This window comes from Brienomyrus brachyistius, chromosome 11 (genome assembly GCF_023856365.1).
Source record: "Brienomyrus brachyistius isolate T26 chromosome 11, BBRACH_0.4, whole genome shotgun sequence".
Taxonomy (NCBI): domain Eukaryota; kingdom Metazoa; phylum Chordata; class Actinopteri; order Osteoglossiformes; family Mormyridae; genus Brienomyrus; species Brienomyrus brachyistius.
Window position 1 is genome coordinate 21,227,919 of NC_064543.1, and position 17,490 is coordinate 21,245,408.

At 46.2% G+C, this 17,490-nt stretch overlaps 1 protein-coding gene across 1 annotated transcript in view; it reads left to right on the top strand.

Annotated features, from left to right (window-relative positions):
• Positions 1-17,490, top strand: part of LOC125751962 (OTU domain-containing protein 7A-like) — a 49,633-nt gene that overhangs the window by 18,703 nt on the left and 13,440 nt on the right. Inside the window, exons 2-3 of the mRNA XM_049031429.1 lie at positions 4,687-4,814; positions 9,208-9,404. Of these exons, the coding sequence (XP_048887386.1) occupies positions 9,320-9,404 (85 nt within the window). The 5' untranslated portion in view covers positions 4,687-4,814; positions 9,208-9,319. The remainder of the gene's footprint in view (positions 1-4,686; positions 4,815-9,207; positions 9,405-17,490) is intronic.

The window sequence follows — 17,490 nt, forward strand, 5'->3', positions numbered from 1 at the left end:
CTGACAAAGAAAAAGCAAAGAATTTAATAAGCTTAGTGCTGGTTATTACTTTGTTTGGCCAACATGGCGGCTCGTACGGCCAAAACAACTATTGTTTGTTAGCTTCGGTTAAGGCTTTGTTTCACAGCAGCGTTCGCGCATCACACCCTCGGAGTAAGTGTTCAGCTCACATTGCGGAAGGTTCTGGAAAGCGTGGTGTGTAATTTCCCAGGAAAAGGCAGTGTGGGAAGGTCAGCGTTAGAATGCGATCAGGTTACACACGTTTGGCTTCACGTTTTCAAGCACACCACATTTATTTATATAAGCCATTGTAGCCCAGATTGTTGGCTCCTTTGGCAGCGGCCTCTTCTAGAGCTCCAGCATGAAGTTCTGTTTCTCAGCAGATACCTTCATCCCTGAACCCACACCTTCAACGTGTCAATGACTGAAAGCTTTGCGAAAACCCAAAAGCGTCTTGAGTTATTTACTTGGATCCCATATTCAACACTGAGTGCTGTCAGTTGCGGTGCATTGGTTGTCTTCTGGGGATCTGTTGGAATGGCCTTTGGGATCAAATATGCAGAGACAGACTGGGTTCAGTGCAACCTGGAGGCTTCTTAGCAAAATAAAGTAAAAGCCCTTGACCCCAGTAACTCCATCCATTGTCCACATTGCTCTATTCATGAACGGGAGATCATCCTGACTTAACCTTTCCATGGGCTGCTTCTTCTGAGGTGGCCTCCAGTATTAAGTAAACAAAACGGGCTGCTCTCTGGTACAGAACTCTAGTTTTTAGAGATTATCCATGAGAAACCCAAGTTTGCAGATGTTCTTGGACTTATGCATTTTGGTGTATGGATATGGTCAGTAACTCAGACATTTGGAGACTTGCTGGTGTCCTTCTCGATCATATCTAAGCAAAATGTGCTTAGACAGGCCTTCAGCTATGAGTTCCTGGACATGGGTCACCTACTGTCCATGTTGAACATACATCTGGAACCAGACCTACCAGCCATGCAGGTTATAGGGAATTAACCCCAACAATGATTCTGCTGACAAGATTGCAGGAAAGCAGAATACCGTTTTATAAAACAGGTTCCACATCTAATAAGCAACAAGCGTGAGCCAGGTGTTTATTTTGTTTTTTGGAAGAGTGAATTCAGGGTCAGTTGTGACCTTCAGCTCAGTTTGCAGAGCAGCATCATTTAGTAGTTTTACAGGCTTGGCTCTCCACTGTCTGAAACCACAGAGGCCGAAGGAGACATCATCACTGGCCTGGCTCTGGTTGTCAGAGGCTGCTCTTTGCTTTGAGGCTACAAACAGACATTCAGAAACTTTCAAAGGTGACATGTCATCCAGGGGCGGCAGAAGCATTTTGAATGTGGCTGGGGTATTTTATGTTAAATGTGGGGGGGGTGTCCAAATGAATAATTATGAAATGTGAGGGGGACATGTCCCCCTCAGATTTAATGGTGGCGATGCCCATGATGTCATCAACAAAACTGGTTTCGCAGTTGGGTGAACTTTTGTATCAGTGAAGTGGCAGGGATACTGATGGCTCTCATTGAACAGCATGAGTCTGATTTCAGTGAAGAATAATTTCCAAACTGCAGGTTATTTGAATATGAGCCAGACATCAGTTTAATTTAAATTGCAGAAGGCGCACAACTGGCTTTGGGGTACGATGAACAGCACCGCAGGCCAATGACAGTGTGGATGGGTGCATTGATTGGTGGAATTCTCTATTTACCTTGAAAGAAATTGCAAAAAATATCCGGGAACGTATTGCACGGAATTCTGTAGCAATGGCTCAGAAATGAAAAGTATTGCACGAATGCTCTGTGGATGCAGTTCTGGGCCATTCAGATAGTTGGTCTTCGTTGTCATAGGGTGACTTGTAGAGTTTAATAGCTAACGGTAGGGAGGCCCTTTCTTAGTGCTCCTTGGAGCCGCACCGCTGTCTCAGATGGCTGCTGAAAACACTCCAACGTTTGTCCATAACATAAAATGATAATATCACCACAGGGGAAAAGCTTCAGAGTTGCTCCATCACACATTGGCCCAAGTAAAGGATTAGCATGTAGTTGCTTAGATAATCGCCTTATTCATTAACACGGCAGAATAATCAGCTCAGTGGTACCGCACCAAGGCCTTTCCTGGTTCTGAGGAGTTGGTAACGTCTGGGTCATCGATCACTGCATGGTTAGGAAATTACCATTTCTGCTTTTTGAACCGGGCAGGATGTAGAAAAGCAACCGTTATCCTCAGAATAGCGTGAGATTTTGTTTCAGGCCTTTTACAAGCCTCTGACTTAAATGTGCTTCTTTTCTGAGCTTCTTTCTGCTGTTTTATTTTGAAGAGCAAAGAAATATTCGGCTTGTTTAATGTGTACAGTCAGTCCTGTTACAACGCGACTAACGTGTTTCTGAAAAACCTCAGGTTCACTAGAATCGCATACTAAAATAAAAATATCCAATTGGAAAAGGGTTTTGGCATATGTGACTCCAAACCTAGTAACTCACGCCGAACAAAATGAATTAAATTATAAAAACAGTGATAACAGTGGCCAATAATGTAATTGTATGCATTTAAAATAAAAAATAATAATACATTGATGAATTATATTATAAACATCTCCTATTGGTCTTATGAGTTTTGTGAGAATGGCCTATTCGTATATTACTGAGAGCTTGGAGTAGCAAAAGCCAAAAGGACACTTCCTGAACCATTTGTTGTATTTTCAGACCCCTTGGGATCTGCTTTGAACCCCTTTTTGAACAGAGAGCACCATCTAGTGGGGTCAAAAAATATAGCAAATGGTTCATGAAGAGTCATTTTGGCCATCATGAGATGGGAGTAGTGACCAACAGCTATCGTGCTTCCAGGCAGAAATACAACAGATTACCGCATGTACAGGGGCAGCGAGGGCAACATGGATACAGTGTGCAAACACATGTAAGTCAACTAAAAAATGTTGCTGTGTTTTTCTTTGACAATTTCTGAAATATTTTTAGATTTTTAGAACCTAAGACCTTTGGCCTGTGCAATGGGCCATTGTACAAGATGTTTGATTCTTTTATATTTGAAAACCGGTTTGACCAATTCACTGAAAATAACTGGTTCTTTACTTACCAAAGTTTATCCATGACGGCAGTGGAGATGGTGCCGGAGGGACAGATTACTGTTTACGATGTGAGCGTTTGGTGTTATGCTGGGTCTCGTTGGCATGATGAATGCATCATGGCACATGTCAAACTCACACACATGCGGCATGGAAACTCGCTCCTCGCCCTCTTCATGCATCACTGTTGGGAAAGCTTGTTTTGACTGAAACTGCTCATTTTAACTGTACCATTGCTGGTCTGTCTATGACTTAGTCACAGTATGAGCTGAATAAAAATAACCACACATTTTGAGTGGAATCGCAAATTTTTGACCGTAAGGAACACTATTCTGCTGCTGTAAGTTTTCCTTTCAAAGGAAACTTGTAATAAATATGTTTGTTATTTTTTCCGTTGCCTTTCAGAGGAAATTCAGAAAGTAACATCCATTGCTGACTAGAGAGGACATACAGGTTTAAAATATGAAAGGTTAAACCCATGGATTGGCCTAAATCTGACATCTGTTTGGAACCATCCGGTCAAAGTCACATGACCCAGGAGTACAAACACAGACAATATGAAAGGAATCGGCATGGTTCTTTGGCGGAGCAGGAAAGGCAGGACTAACGGCTGCCCCCTGTCGTGCTCCTATGATACAGCGTGAAACACGTGGTGTCTGTCTTTGGTCAGTAAGTGATATAAAATGCAAATGACACCCTGCCGCCTGTTTGACATCCAGAGGCCTTGTTCTCCGTCACATTCAGCCCTCCGTGATTTTTGGTTTCTTCTCCATGTCGCGGTATGAGTTCCAAAGGGATGTAGCACCACTTTGAGTTGTCCTACGCCGCGCAGGTGACTGGCGCACCTGAGAGAGAGAGGTACCCTCTTCATTTCGACTCCACGGCCATTTGGGGCCCTGGAGCAGGCAGGCGTGCCGTGAGACGCCCCGTCAGGGAGCCTCTCTCCTGTGCTGCCGCTCAGTTGCCACTTCCTGTTGGTGGCAGCGGTTAGCGGGTTCGTGCTGCGATTGGGCCAGGATGTCAGCGTGTGACAGAATCGGGCATGTGGTAAGAGCGTCACGTGGAGTCACCGGAGGAAAGCGTGCTTGACGATAGCGGGGTTAAATATGTGTGTTTCATGGCTTTTTTTATTGTAATCAATCAACGTCCCCAGCTTCTCTGCCCTGCTTTAGCACACCTGCCTCCCTGTTTCCACACCTGATGGGTCAAACACCTAAAACCACTTTTATATATTATTGTGGATTATTATGCCTGTGTGTCAGTTCATTGAAAATGTAAACACTTTCCTCATTCCATTGCCAATCTTAATCAAATAGTAATATCTTTGGGACTATTATTAATATTTTTGCAGTAAGCTTTGACATATTATGCTAACATTTAATAACATTTATATTGTAATCATTTTGCATAGTCTGTCTTTGCAAAGAGTCATCAGGACAAGTTTGCTCCCTAGATCAGCGTTATGTGACAAAGTGGGCATGGCCGTCACCTCCCGAAACGAGGGGTTAATCGTGGCCTCCCTTGACCTGCTGTTATCTCATCACGTATAGAGTGAGTCAGAGTGTTGCTTTGTTCTGCAATTCCAGGTGCCATAGCAGCAGTCCTCCTGACGTTCCCACTCCTCCTCGCAGGAGTGTGGTGTGAGGCACTTGGGCGTCAGCAAGCAGAAGCGCGTCCACACTTGGGTGTCTGGGGAAGGAGTTTCGTGCCGAAGGTGAGCACCTCTAATCCCTAATATCCCTCTCCAAGCTCATCCATTCAGTCCTGGCACCAATTATTCCAGATATATAACTGCTTCAATTGTTTGTCACCGAGAAAGAAAATTTTCGTAGTATTTATATTTAACTATGGAAGGTGATGCCAAATATATAGCAGGAAAATCTTTTAGAATGTTAATCAAGTCCAAGCCCAACGATGGCATTTCAAATTTAGTGGTATTTGCTATTCCACCGTATGTTCTTCAAGCAACATAAGCTACTTGTGATTTTATTTTCTTTTAAGCTAATAAACAAAACATAAAAAACAAATTCATTCGACTGCTTGAGACCTCGCTCTCTATTAGAAACTGGAACACTTGAAATGTCATCGCGTTTTATTTTAATCATTTTTAAGCCTGAAAGAAATCAGCGCCTTATGATCATATGTAAGCTGTTTTATTTAATTAACAGGGAACCACACTGCACACTTTCGTGGCTGAGTGGCTTCCCATATCCCCTTATAGAAGTTCATTTATGAAGCTGAATTCCTGATATTGGGCTTCAGAAGTAAATCCCTTGGTCTTGGTGCAGTGACTAGCTGTTAAGAACCGGATAGACTTTGCACAGAGATGCAAAGGCCTCCATTCTTTTAAACCACTGACTGTCTGCTTTCCACCATGCAGGCCTTTACACTGGGGCTCAGTACATAAGCTGTATACCTTGGCAGTGATTTTTCTTGCTCCGTACCGGTGTGGCAGGAGAAGGAGTGTTCACAGAGCTGGTGTTAAATCAGCTGTAAGGCCCTAAGATGCATCCCGATTGCTGTTTGGCCTTGAAGGAGCCAGCAGTGAGTTATCTTACCATGTTTGGCCTCTTTGAGTCAGGATTTCATTGCGGTCGTGGTCACGTCATGGTCACTACGGCCAAAACATCTAGAGGTTTCCTTCTGCTGCTCGGTTGCTGTCATTGTCATTGTCGCTCCTCGGTATTGGTTATTTAAATACTATTCATGGCCTGTTATTGGTTGTTGTAAAACAGATACTTTCCAAAAACGCATAATCTTTTATGCATGGTGGTGCAGTGGTTAGCACTGTTGCCTCACACCTCTGGGACCCAGGTTCGATTCTCCGCCTGGGTCACATGTCTGCGGAGTTTGCATGTTCTCCCCGTGTCGTCGTGGGGTTTCCTCCGGGTGCTCCGGTTTCCCCCCACAGTCCAAAAACATGCTGAGGCTAATTGGAGCCGCTAAATTGCCCATAGGTGTGCATGTGTGAGTGAATGGTATGTGAGTGTGCCCTGCGATGGGCTGGCCCCCCATCCTGGGTTGTTCCCTGCCTCGTGCCCATTGCTTCCAGGATAGGCTCCGGACCCCCCGCGACCCAATAGGATAAGCGGTTTGGAAAATGGATGGATGAATGGATGGACTTAGTAATGTGGAGTTGACCATGTGCTAGATGCTATGGGTTAACCAGTACCAGTCTCATCTCTTGGATTTGGGTCTAGTTATCCAGCCACAAAAAGAATTAGCCACAGTGGTAACTTCAGTAGAACTTGGCTCACATAACATTTTAATCCACCCCTAATGGCTGCCCGTGGCCGAAGCTGTCAGACACGAACAGAGGCACGATCACGCCCAGTGGAGAGGAAGGAGTGAGTCATGCAGGGGCCAAGCGATGTTTCATTATCTCGCGGGCAGGGTGTCACTCCGCAGGCTGAGAAACACAGCCTGGCCCCAAGGGCCCCTGGCAGCTCATCTGTGTAGAGACACATTTCCGGCCCCTTCCTGTCACCCAGCAAATGTGTGGCCCCTTTTCTCGGGGGGGCCGGCTTTCAGGATCACGTGACCTCAGCCTCCCAAAAGGCTCATCCATATAAAAGGATGCCGGCCGGGGGGGGGGGGGGGGGTAGCCGTCACAAGCGGCAGGCGTAATTAATAATGAACTCATTAGAGCAGCCTGATAATATAATACCTATGCGACTCTCAGAGGCCATTAAGTATTTTAATTGCATAAGCAGTTCAAAAAATATTTTACAGTGATTTGCTCTAGCTAAAGCTTCTTAATTCTAGATTAATTAAGAAAGGTACTGAAAACTATTTTATGTGATTTTTTTTTTATTTCCAGGGACGGCAATATTTGATATTGAATTGGATTTTGAATTATATACAACATTGATAACTATTTTATCGTTATGTATCCAATTTTATTTTGGCTACAGTGATTCGCCCCAGCAATGAACTAAGCAGACCCTCGGCACTAACCGGGATGAGCGGGTAAACAATGGATGGAATGAAACGTCATTGCTTTGGGGGAACCAACATTTCCAACATATTAATTTTGAAATTGCATCACCCAGTAGGATAAGCGGTTTGGAAAATGGATGGATGGATAATAGTTGCATGAGAGATTCTCAGAAGTCCAGAGTGAGGGCAAACATGGTAGCTTATGGCTGAAACGAAAAGCAAAAATGCACCAATATTTGCGGAATTTGGCTTTCAAAACAGGACAGATTTAAATAGTCTGCCATCATCATTCTGGCAGGAGACACAGGTAGGTGGCATCAGGGGACGAGCAGGACCGGTACACATATGGAAGTCCTCTAAAACGCTACGCTACTTGCAGTAGCTAAAACTCACTCATGCTCAATATGATTTGTGGCACATTTTAATTCGCTTTAATGTGATCAGAGACTGGCTGCATCATAGTCACAGGGCCTGTTATTCTTAGCTTTTTTGTGTTATTCTTTAGGCTGTTGCCAAGAGCTCCTGGAGTATTCCGACACTTGACGAGCTGCTGACACAGTCATACCATCACATTTCTGTAGTGTCACACCCCTGCTAGAACTCTTGAGTGGTACATTCCCTTATTTTCTCAAGGGTGACATCACCACTGCAAGTAACCCATGACACACAAAATATTTATGTAGCTTTTGTCACTGGGCACCTGCCAAATCATCACCAATTGGCACATGGTTGCTAGTAACTAAAGTATCCTCCTTCAGTCAAGTTGGCCCATGATATCAGACTGTGGGAAAGTGTGAGAATTCGGTGCCCTAGAAACTGGACCATAATGTTGCTCCGCTCATGTTGGGTTAGGGTTAGGGTTAGGGTTGAGGCAGGTGGCGTGATCCAGAAGCCTGTCGGGCCCTGTTCTCCTTGCTGCTTACGGAAAATGTCAGAGAGCAAATACCCCAGAGCAGTGAAACAGTAACAGGTGGGGGGAGGGGAGGGTGTTTGTTAATTTTTCAGCCGAGCGTGTCATCGTGGCCTGTGTGTGTTGGGGCTGGTGCTGACCTCTCACTCCGCAGCCTCTGTCCCTTTAATTCCGAGACAAACTACTGGATTCGTACAGATTTCAAGCAGCAGAGAGGAAGCTGCGGTCCTGGCAGGGAATTAAACGGAGCTGCCCCAGATTCCCGGGTGGAACGTAGCGGCCGTGCTCCATGTCTGACGGTGGCTTATGCTCCTCAATACCTACGCTGGGGGCGTTCAGTACCGAGCGGTGAGCCGCCTGCCAGACGGACGTCAGAGAAGAGAGGGAGTCCATTTGTTGTTAAGCTTATCTCTGGTAATATTGCCCCCCTAAACACATGCATCATGTGTGATGATCAGCTGGGAGGAGATTATGAAACAGAGGCATCTTATGCAGAAAAGAGGAGTTTTTCTTTTTCTCCGGTTTCTTTCTGGGAGCAACTTTGTTTGTAACGTATTAAAAACTCACTTATAGCGGTGGCAGGTGCATCAGACGCCTAAGCGGCATTTCAGTGCATCGGCCTGCAAGCGGACGCCTCACGCTCATGACAGGGCAATTTGGGGGGGGGGGTCATAAGAGGATCTCAGGGGTAAACAGTGTGGGTGTCTCGCGTGGTACGAGCGTGAGTCACTGTCACATACTGCTGCCATTGTTACTACTGTGGTTGCCGGGGGGGCGAGGAGATGCAGAGTGTGCCCGGGCATCGTCATGGGGAGCAGAGGGGGCCGTCCCCTCATTTCCTCCCGTGCAGGTCGTCAGGCCCCGCCCCCCCAATAGAGGAACACGCCACCGCTCACGCAAGGGAAGCTGTCGCTGTCGACGTTAACAGCTGATATATACAGTTTAAAGTAGCAGATTCAGATGGAGATTATTGATTTAGCAGATCCTTTTATCCAAAGTGACGTGCATTTTTGAGAAAGCAGAGTCAGACCGGGGGGTTAGGGGCCATGCTCCAGGGCCCAACAGTGACATCACTCTGTCCGCCCCAGGATTTGAACCTTTTACCTTCTGGCTTCAGGTACAGTGCCCTAACACCGTCTTTCGTCCCCTGACGGACTCGTGTGTCGGAGTGATGTCACCGTTTCTTCGAGCCCAAAGCTCTGCTTAAAAGCAGGAAGTGGATCCTGATTTAACATCATTTTTTCCTGTCTGTCCTCAGAGATGCCGATCGGCGTCACACTGACACTAACAGCCATTCCCAGATGAGCACCTAAAGCCTGGCGGCTACATCGGTTTCCGTTGCGCCCTGGGCGCCCCATCCATATGATCACATGACCCTGGATATGGACGCGGTCCTGTCACACTTTGTTCGGTCCACTGGGGCAGAACCTGGTCTGGCAAGAGACCTGCTGGAAGGTAAGGGCTGTGCGCTGCTCCTTCTCACTCCTGCAGGGGGCGTGGGTGTGCCACATGTGTCTCTCATGTGTTTGCCTTAATAGGCTGTATATTCAACGCAGTCACATCTCTACAAAGAATAATTATCCTCACCAAGTTCTCACTAAGATAAAAGCAAAGCACAGCTTCTGTCAGGCAAACAGATACCAACACCTCTAAGTCTGGCCTGAAAATAATCCCAGGGCCATTTCTCACGCTGTATGCATTCAGTTATGTGATTTAAACAGGGAGCTCTTTTCATCCTAAGGATGTTTAAAAATATTTCTTGTCACATTTAGCTTTGGTGGAAAGCAGCTTTTCTTGCAGGGAGACACTGTGTGACACTGTAATGTGTGCGTGTGTGTGTGTGTGTGTGGAGAGAGAGAGTTATGTATATATATTACATTGTGGGGGCCAAATGTCCCCACAATGTGATAAAAACCTGTTATTTTGACACTGAGGGGATAATTTTGTCAGTTCCCACAAGGGAAACTCAATTTTATAAAAATCTGTGACTGCACTTAAAAAACATAAATTGTCAAAAGTCTTGTATTTTGTTTGTTTACTTATGGTTAAGGTTAGAGCTGGGTAGGGGTTAAGGTTGTCATAGTTGGGATTAGGGTTTTGCCCATAGAAATGAATGACGGTCCCCACAAAGATATGAGTAGAAATGTGTGTGTGTGTGTGTGTGTGTGTGTGTGTTCACGGTCCAGCTGCTGATTTAGTGTCCGCCATGACAGTGTTACGAGCGCTGGCCGCGATGAGCACTCTGTACCCATTCACTGGAGCTTATTCAGGATGGTAGCACAGTGACAGTGAGTGTGGAAACCCAAAAACACCAGGGCACCATCATGAAAACAAGCCGCTCCTCAGCTCTTTCTAAAATCGGCATCTGCTCACACCTCCCGCCGAGGGGGCTATGGCCAGACCCTGCGCCCTCATCCAAGGCCAGTCTCATGCCATCAGGAGTCTTACATAGCAGTCCTGTTCTGGAATGAACATCATACATTCCAAATCTGTCAGAAATCCATCAGAAATATATAAACACGTCAGCCTTCACTGTTACATTATAAACAAAAGCAACCAGGAACAGTGTGATTTGAGGGTGGATCAGGGTTACCAACTCTGGTCAGCTGGCTGGATTAAGATTTTTAATTCGTGACATTTCTGCACCCTCATCTACATGTATGTAACAGTTTTAATACCTTGTAAATAGTCTGCAGGGTTTGCAAACTGCCCCAATGCTTTTGATATAGCTAATTTCAGTATTTGCCATAAGATTTCCTGCATGAGAGTTGATCTGAATGCCTGAGCATCACGCCAGATGCATGAGAGTCGGTAACGCTGATGTAATACATGTGGACTTAATAGTTATTATGTGGTGGATGTAATGGAGGGTGAGCAGTTTCCGGTTTTGCTGAGGTATGTTTGCGCTTCTCTGCGAGTTATTATCAGATAGTATGAAAAAAGGCAGGGTGCTGATAATGAAGCATCGCTTTGCCAAAATCGCAGGCGCGTGTCTTGTTCAGGAGCCTGGCTGCGACCCGCTGCTTTATTTTAATATCGCCAATGCCGCATGGCTCTGTGACACTCATACTGCATCGTGAAGCCATTCTGGAAAGCCAGACGTTAAGCCCGTGTAAGACATTCCTGCGAGCCGCGAGGCGGTGAGCTCGTACGCATGCATTAGCCTGGCACACCAGCCTGGTGAGCCTCTCTGAAATGTCTCACTGATTTTAAGGGCTGGTGACTATAGCCATGTTTCCTGTTTGTTTTTGCCTTCTGCTCGGGCTGACGGTTCTGCATGCGCCTGTGGTCGTCCACAGGGTTTAGCGTGTGACGCTAACTATAGCTCCATATTATTATGGTCATACTGCGTAATGTGAAATCACAGAAGTAATTTATCTGGAAATTGATTTTTAACCTTATTCTATACCTTTTTAAGTTATAGCCTCCATTATTGGATGATTGAGTGAATGTGTACTTTGTTATGTGTTTGAGGCTGTGAACCTCAGGGAGAACATGTAGGCCTGTTATTCAGCGCACAGGATGACGCCGGGACATCCTTGTGGAATGCTGGCCCTTCCCATGCTCCCTGTCTTTCCACGGATAAGGTCACTTGCGGTTATCTTAGTCAGAATGTAGGGGGAAGGCTGCCCTCTAGGGGACGGGAGAGGGATTGACGTCGCTCTGTTTACCTCCAGTACTTTACATATCCGCTGTTGGATAGCTGGCCGCCTGCTGACGGTTGTGGTGGACACCTCAGAGGACTAAGTGCAGCCGCGTGACCGCATGGTTAAATATCTTGTGTCTGCTTTTAAGAAAATCTAATCACTGGTCCAGTTGGAGTCCACTAAAACCTCTAATAGATGACATTCCGCACATAGCTCCTTGGCGGCATTCGGTCCTGAAATGGTTTTGAAATAATCTTTTCACCTACAGCACAGATCCTAGGGAGCGGATGTGATTCCCGGTGAAGAGACTCCAACAACAAACTCACCGTCAAAGCCAGACTCGGAGAGAGGGTTACGTAGCCTTAGATGCTGCAATGGCCTTGTTATTCGGAAGGGATGTGCTGTTGATTAGTGACTAACACGGTTCAAATTAGAGTAAAGCGTGACATTAGGAAAACCCAAAATACAATGGAAAAAAAGAAACATTCAGCACTGAACCATTCAACACTGAGAACCTGGACCACCCACTTCATGACACTGGGAAACGCAGAAGCTGTCATCCCAGAAGCCATTGTATTAATCTGCTTTCAGATGTAACTGACTAAATACATAAATCAATGTGAATGGATTTCTCCTATTTTCTAAACCATTACAGAGCCTCAGAATGTCTTGAACTTAGTAAAATCAACTCCAGTAAACAAGAAAAATGTCAGACAGCCAAGAGGGGTCAGCTTCAGTGGGCAGGGTGACTGAAGCCGCGTGGAACATGCTGACAGAGGGACAGAGAGCACGAAGCAGAGGCTGCTGAAACAGGCCACCAGAGCACCACCTTCCCCCCACTCGCCTCCCCCGGCTGTTATCGCCTTTTTCCAGTGCTGCTGCGGAAGAGTGACAGACGCTGTGGAGGAAATCCCCCATCACAGGGCTCCCGGCGCAACTCCGTGCCCCTCAGTTTGACCTCAGTTCACAGCGTCTCATTTAATGGCCCGATGAGTTTCCGAAGCGTCACCATGTCCTTATGTGGGTTTTTGTACAAAATCACGTAAAATGTTTCCCCTCGTCTTGAGCGAAGGAGAGTGCAGCTTGGACATTTTAAGACGTTTTCCCTTAAGCTTCTGAAATATCCGAGAGGACGTGTAGTTTCGGCGTAGTTTGCCGTCTGGTGATTTTCTCGGGCAACGTGTGAGCAGGCGGAGTCTAATCTGCGTTCAAGCGTCGCAGTCTGTGCTACGTAGGTGCACCTCAATGTCGAAAGTGTCTCAAGGTCACGTATGATCCACGCGAAGGCGAAATGGTTGGGACAGCTGTTTAGTCAGAAATAAACAAAGTGCAAGGGTTTTTTATTCTGAGCTGAGATCCCACTGAAGCAAAGTCCCCGTGGCCTGGAAAGGTTGTTTGCAAGAAGCTCCCCGGCCGTGATGGCGAGCAGGAGGACGTTCACAGGGATTTTATTCAGGGAGGAGCTGAAATGGGGTTTGTAGAGACAGGAGGGCAAATGAAAAAAAATGAATTGAGTTAAAGAAACCGGTCACATGATTCAACTGCAGTCCCACCCAGACACCAGCACCGCAGTAGAAAATGAGCCCAGCCACCACCCCCACCCCCCAGTGAAATCCATCATATCACATGCTATACTGATTCTCACGCCATAGTGGCTGTACTGACCAGTAGGCGGCAGCACTGACCAGAGGGGGGCAGAACTGACCCCACCGTGACCCCGGTCTGTGACCCAGTACCATGCATAGCTTTGAAAGCTACCAGCTACTTCACATTGGAAGACGTTAAGCTACAGCAAAACTACATCTAGTGAGAAATCTGGTTGAGCTACTTAGAAAAATATGATCAGATTGGCATGTTATACGAAATTATAACAAAATACAAAAAAGTTGCATTCCAACAAAAAATTACTGCAAAAAGTGCCTTAAGTGCCTAAAACAGCCAATTTGAACCTTCATGCATAAACAGCCACACATCATGCAATTTTAAGCAGGTGGAAAGGTAGGCAAAAGTACACCTGCAGGTAATAGAGGAACAGATCTTCAGCTCTCAATCACACACACACACAAGTTAGTCTTCCTATTTAAATGGGGACCATTCATTTCTATGGAAAAACCCTAATCCCAATCACGACACCCTTAACCCCCACCCAGCCCTAACCTTAACCATAAGTAACCAACCAAAATACCAAACCAAAAACCAAAGTTTTGGCATTTTTACTTTTTTGATTGCATTCACAGATTTTTATAAAATTAAGGTTATCCAAATGGGGACCTCAAAAGATGTTCCCAAAAGTAGGGGAAATTTCAGGTTTTACCGCACTTTGGGGAGATTTTTGTCCCCAAATGTGATCTATGCAACCCCCCCCCCCCCAGCATTCACCAACATTCACAAACACACAAGCTTGAACACTGGTCTAAACAAAACGACACATGAGCGTTTTCTTATCCAAAAGACGGTTCCTATTGACAATGGAAACATCCTTTCCATTACCAACCTGGAAAAGTAAAGATAAAAATCATTCCTTTCCTTTTATGACCCAAAACCGTTTGTAGTTTCAGCAGACCACACAAAAATGGCAAAAAGTAATTTTACCACTATGCAAATGCACTTGCAATTGAATTACCAGCAAGCTACTGCAGAATGTAGTTAAGCTACTATTTTAATTACATGTAGTTCACTACTCCTCGACCTGCACATATCTCTGATTACGGATGGCTGCGGTAATGAGCAGTCCATCTCTGATTTCCCTCTTGACCTACGAAATGCCACTGCGTTGTTGAATAAACATCATTAAAAATTCGCCGCACAGATATAAATGCTTGAACTAACGTCATGGCAAGGGATTGTTTTATAGTACAATTCTCTGTGATTCAGCCTTCCGTGCTGGATAATCACCCTAAGTGATGAGGCAGGCAGGCACCCTGATGTTTCTCTGTAGCACTGCAGGATCCCCTGTGTGCTGTTCAGGCTCCCAGCTGCTTGATCTTGTCTGGGTTACTCTGTGGATTTGTCTTGTTTGGCTCCTACAGCTGCAGCCTGCAAAACATCTCGCAGTCGTGCCGTGAGGGCCTGTGTCTCTGTGTGTGTGTCTGTGGGCCTGTGTGTGTCTGTCTGTGTCTGTCTGTGTCTGTGTCTGTGGATTAGGTTTATATTACACTGTGGGGACCAAATGTCCCCCAAAATGTAATAATAACCTGTTTTTTTTTTTTTTTACGTTGTAGGGACCATTTGTCAGGTCCCCACAAAGATCTCTGAATACAATCAAAAAAGTAAATAAAGTCTTGTATTTTATTTGGTTACTTATGGTTACGGTTAGGGCTGGGTGGGGGTTAAGGGGATTAGGGGGTCATGTTAGGTTTAGTATTTTGCGTGTGTGTGTGTGGGTGTGTGTGGGTGTGTGTGTGGGTGTGTGTGTGTGTGTTTGGGTGTGTGTGTGTGTGTGTGTTTGTGGGTGTGTGCACACGTTACACCAGAACATTGAGGTGGATTCCCACAAAACTAAAGTACTTTACACCTTCACTGATTATTCTAAAGCAGTCTTTGTTTTGGCCTTTTATCTGTTTTTGCGTGTTCCTGTGCATGTTAGCTAGGTAGCTAGGAAAGCCCCCCCACCTCTGCGGGCCCAGTCCCCACCCCAGAATGGAGACCGAATGCATAGAGTGTCATTGTAGTAAAGTGCTGCAGTGAAAATAGGTGGCTTGGGGGTCAGACGCCATCATTAGGTGGGGGGGGGGGCCCTATCCGGTGCATCCAACAGCCTGCTCGTGTCCCATGAGCAGAAGGGTGTGCAGACGGCAGCCGGAACAATGCAGAACGATCCGGAGCCAACCGTCTTCTGGTGCGTCGACCTCACCTCGAGCTGCATCATTCAGGACGCGGGTTAGTTTTGGATGAGAACCCCGTTGTTGGGATTAACTCCGTACCTGTGCCCCTCCCTTCCCGGACAGACAATTAGTTGTGCTGTGCTCATTCTGTCTCTCCGTTTGCTCCCCGAGTGTCTCTTGCCTGGGGGGATACAGGATAATGATGTTTTTTGTCGCTATCTGTTCACTGATTGCTCGTCGTATGTGTGCATGAGGGGCTGAACGGAATAATGAACGGAAATATCACTTTTTTTTCTGTCTGCCCAGAGGCTGCAGTTTAGTTCATAGCTGGATTTTACGCCATATGGCATCAGGTCACAGGGTCACAGGGTGGTGACCCAGAATCCGGGACTGGAAGCTGGAGGAGGAGGGGGAGTAACCTCACCCTCTACAGTTCCCTGTATGAAAACGAAAGGAACTGTTTCTCGGTTTTAAGTGGGTGCGTGGCCAGTATGTCCTGGCAAAGTACGTGCAGAGCACAGAACAAACATGTTCTGATGTCATAAAACGGGAAACAGAGTGGCTGCGATAACCACACGCTACTGCAGCCACACGTAATGACAGTCACTCGTAATGACAGTCACTCATAATCACAGCCACGTGTAATCACAGTCATACATGATAATAGTAATGGAGTCATCTGTGACCCCTGTGAATCTTTAATCTTTGTGTGATCACCACAACCCTGTACAGCCAGAGGGGTCACAGTAGGTGAGTGGATGGATGGATGGATGGATGGATGGATGGATGGATGGATGGATGGATGGATGGATGGATGGATGTTTAATTTGCTTGTTGTTGTGGCTGTATAAATGACATCTTCTTCTCAATTGCCCAAACCCTCGGAGAAAGCTGCTATTGTTAGACGTGTCATTATTCTTCCTTTGCCCTTGTCTCCTACGCAGCTTAGCACAGGGTTTCCTGTCTGCCACCATTAATGCTGGGGCCCCTTTGTAATGTGCACTAGACCTAATTCCAGCAAAGCTTCCTGGCAGTCACAGATAACACATACACAGAGGCAGAAAGAGCGAGCATGCAGCCTCTACCCATCTCCCTGGCGTTTCTGCCAGTGCTGGGCCGGCGGAAAGCGGCGGTTTGAATCCTGTCACTGTCAGAGGGAGCCGCAGTCTCTCCTCCATCGATATAGCCCCCTTACCCTCATTGCATTGTCTCCGTAATCATATTTCCTATCAGTCACTGGGGGGAGGTCTTTCTCCCACAGCTTATGCTCACGTCTGCTCACTTACTTTCACAATGCTGCACACTCTAAGGTGCTCATAACAGCAGCAAATTAGCTTCACACATACCCCAAACACATATGTCCGTTCGCTGTAGTAATAAACGTAGTAAAAATTTGTCGTCTGCAGACAGCTGAAGCATGACTGAAGCATGTTGACATCCACCCCAGTACAACCTGTTTAAATTGAGTGTTTATAGGATGAGTTGGGGTAGTTTTATAGGATGCAGGCCTCCCTGTTGTTGGGCAGTCTTGACAGGATGCAGGCCTCCCTGTTGTAGGGCAGTCTTTACAGAATGCAGGCCTCCCGGTTGTAGGGCAGTCTTGGCAGGATGCAGGCCTCCCTGTTGTAGGGCAGTCTTTACAGAATGCAGGCCTCCCGGTTGTAGGGCAGTCTTGGCAGGATGCAGGCCTCCCTGTTGTAGGGCAGTCTTTACAGAATGCAGGCCTCCTGGTTGTAGTGCAGTCTTTACAGGATGCAGGCCTCTCTGTTATTGGGCAGTCTTTACAGGTTGTAGACCTCCTCCCTGTTGCTACATTGCCTTCTAGTATCTGTCTAGGTTGATAAATTCTGCTTCACTCTATTTGTCAGTGAATGGTGAATGGTAAGCTGTTCTAGGCTGTGTAAACTTCGCCACTACACAATGAGGAAGATCAAGGATACAGCTAGTTTCAGCTCTATATTACCTCAGTATGTGGTCCTTGTTGCTCCCCAAAGCAAATTAAATTATTTCTGTGTAGGAATATAACTCGACTGGAATCCCAAGGCGGATGCAGAATGCACCCCAGCCTTG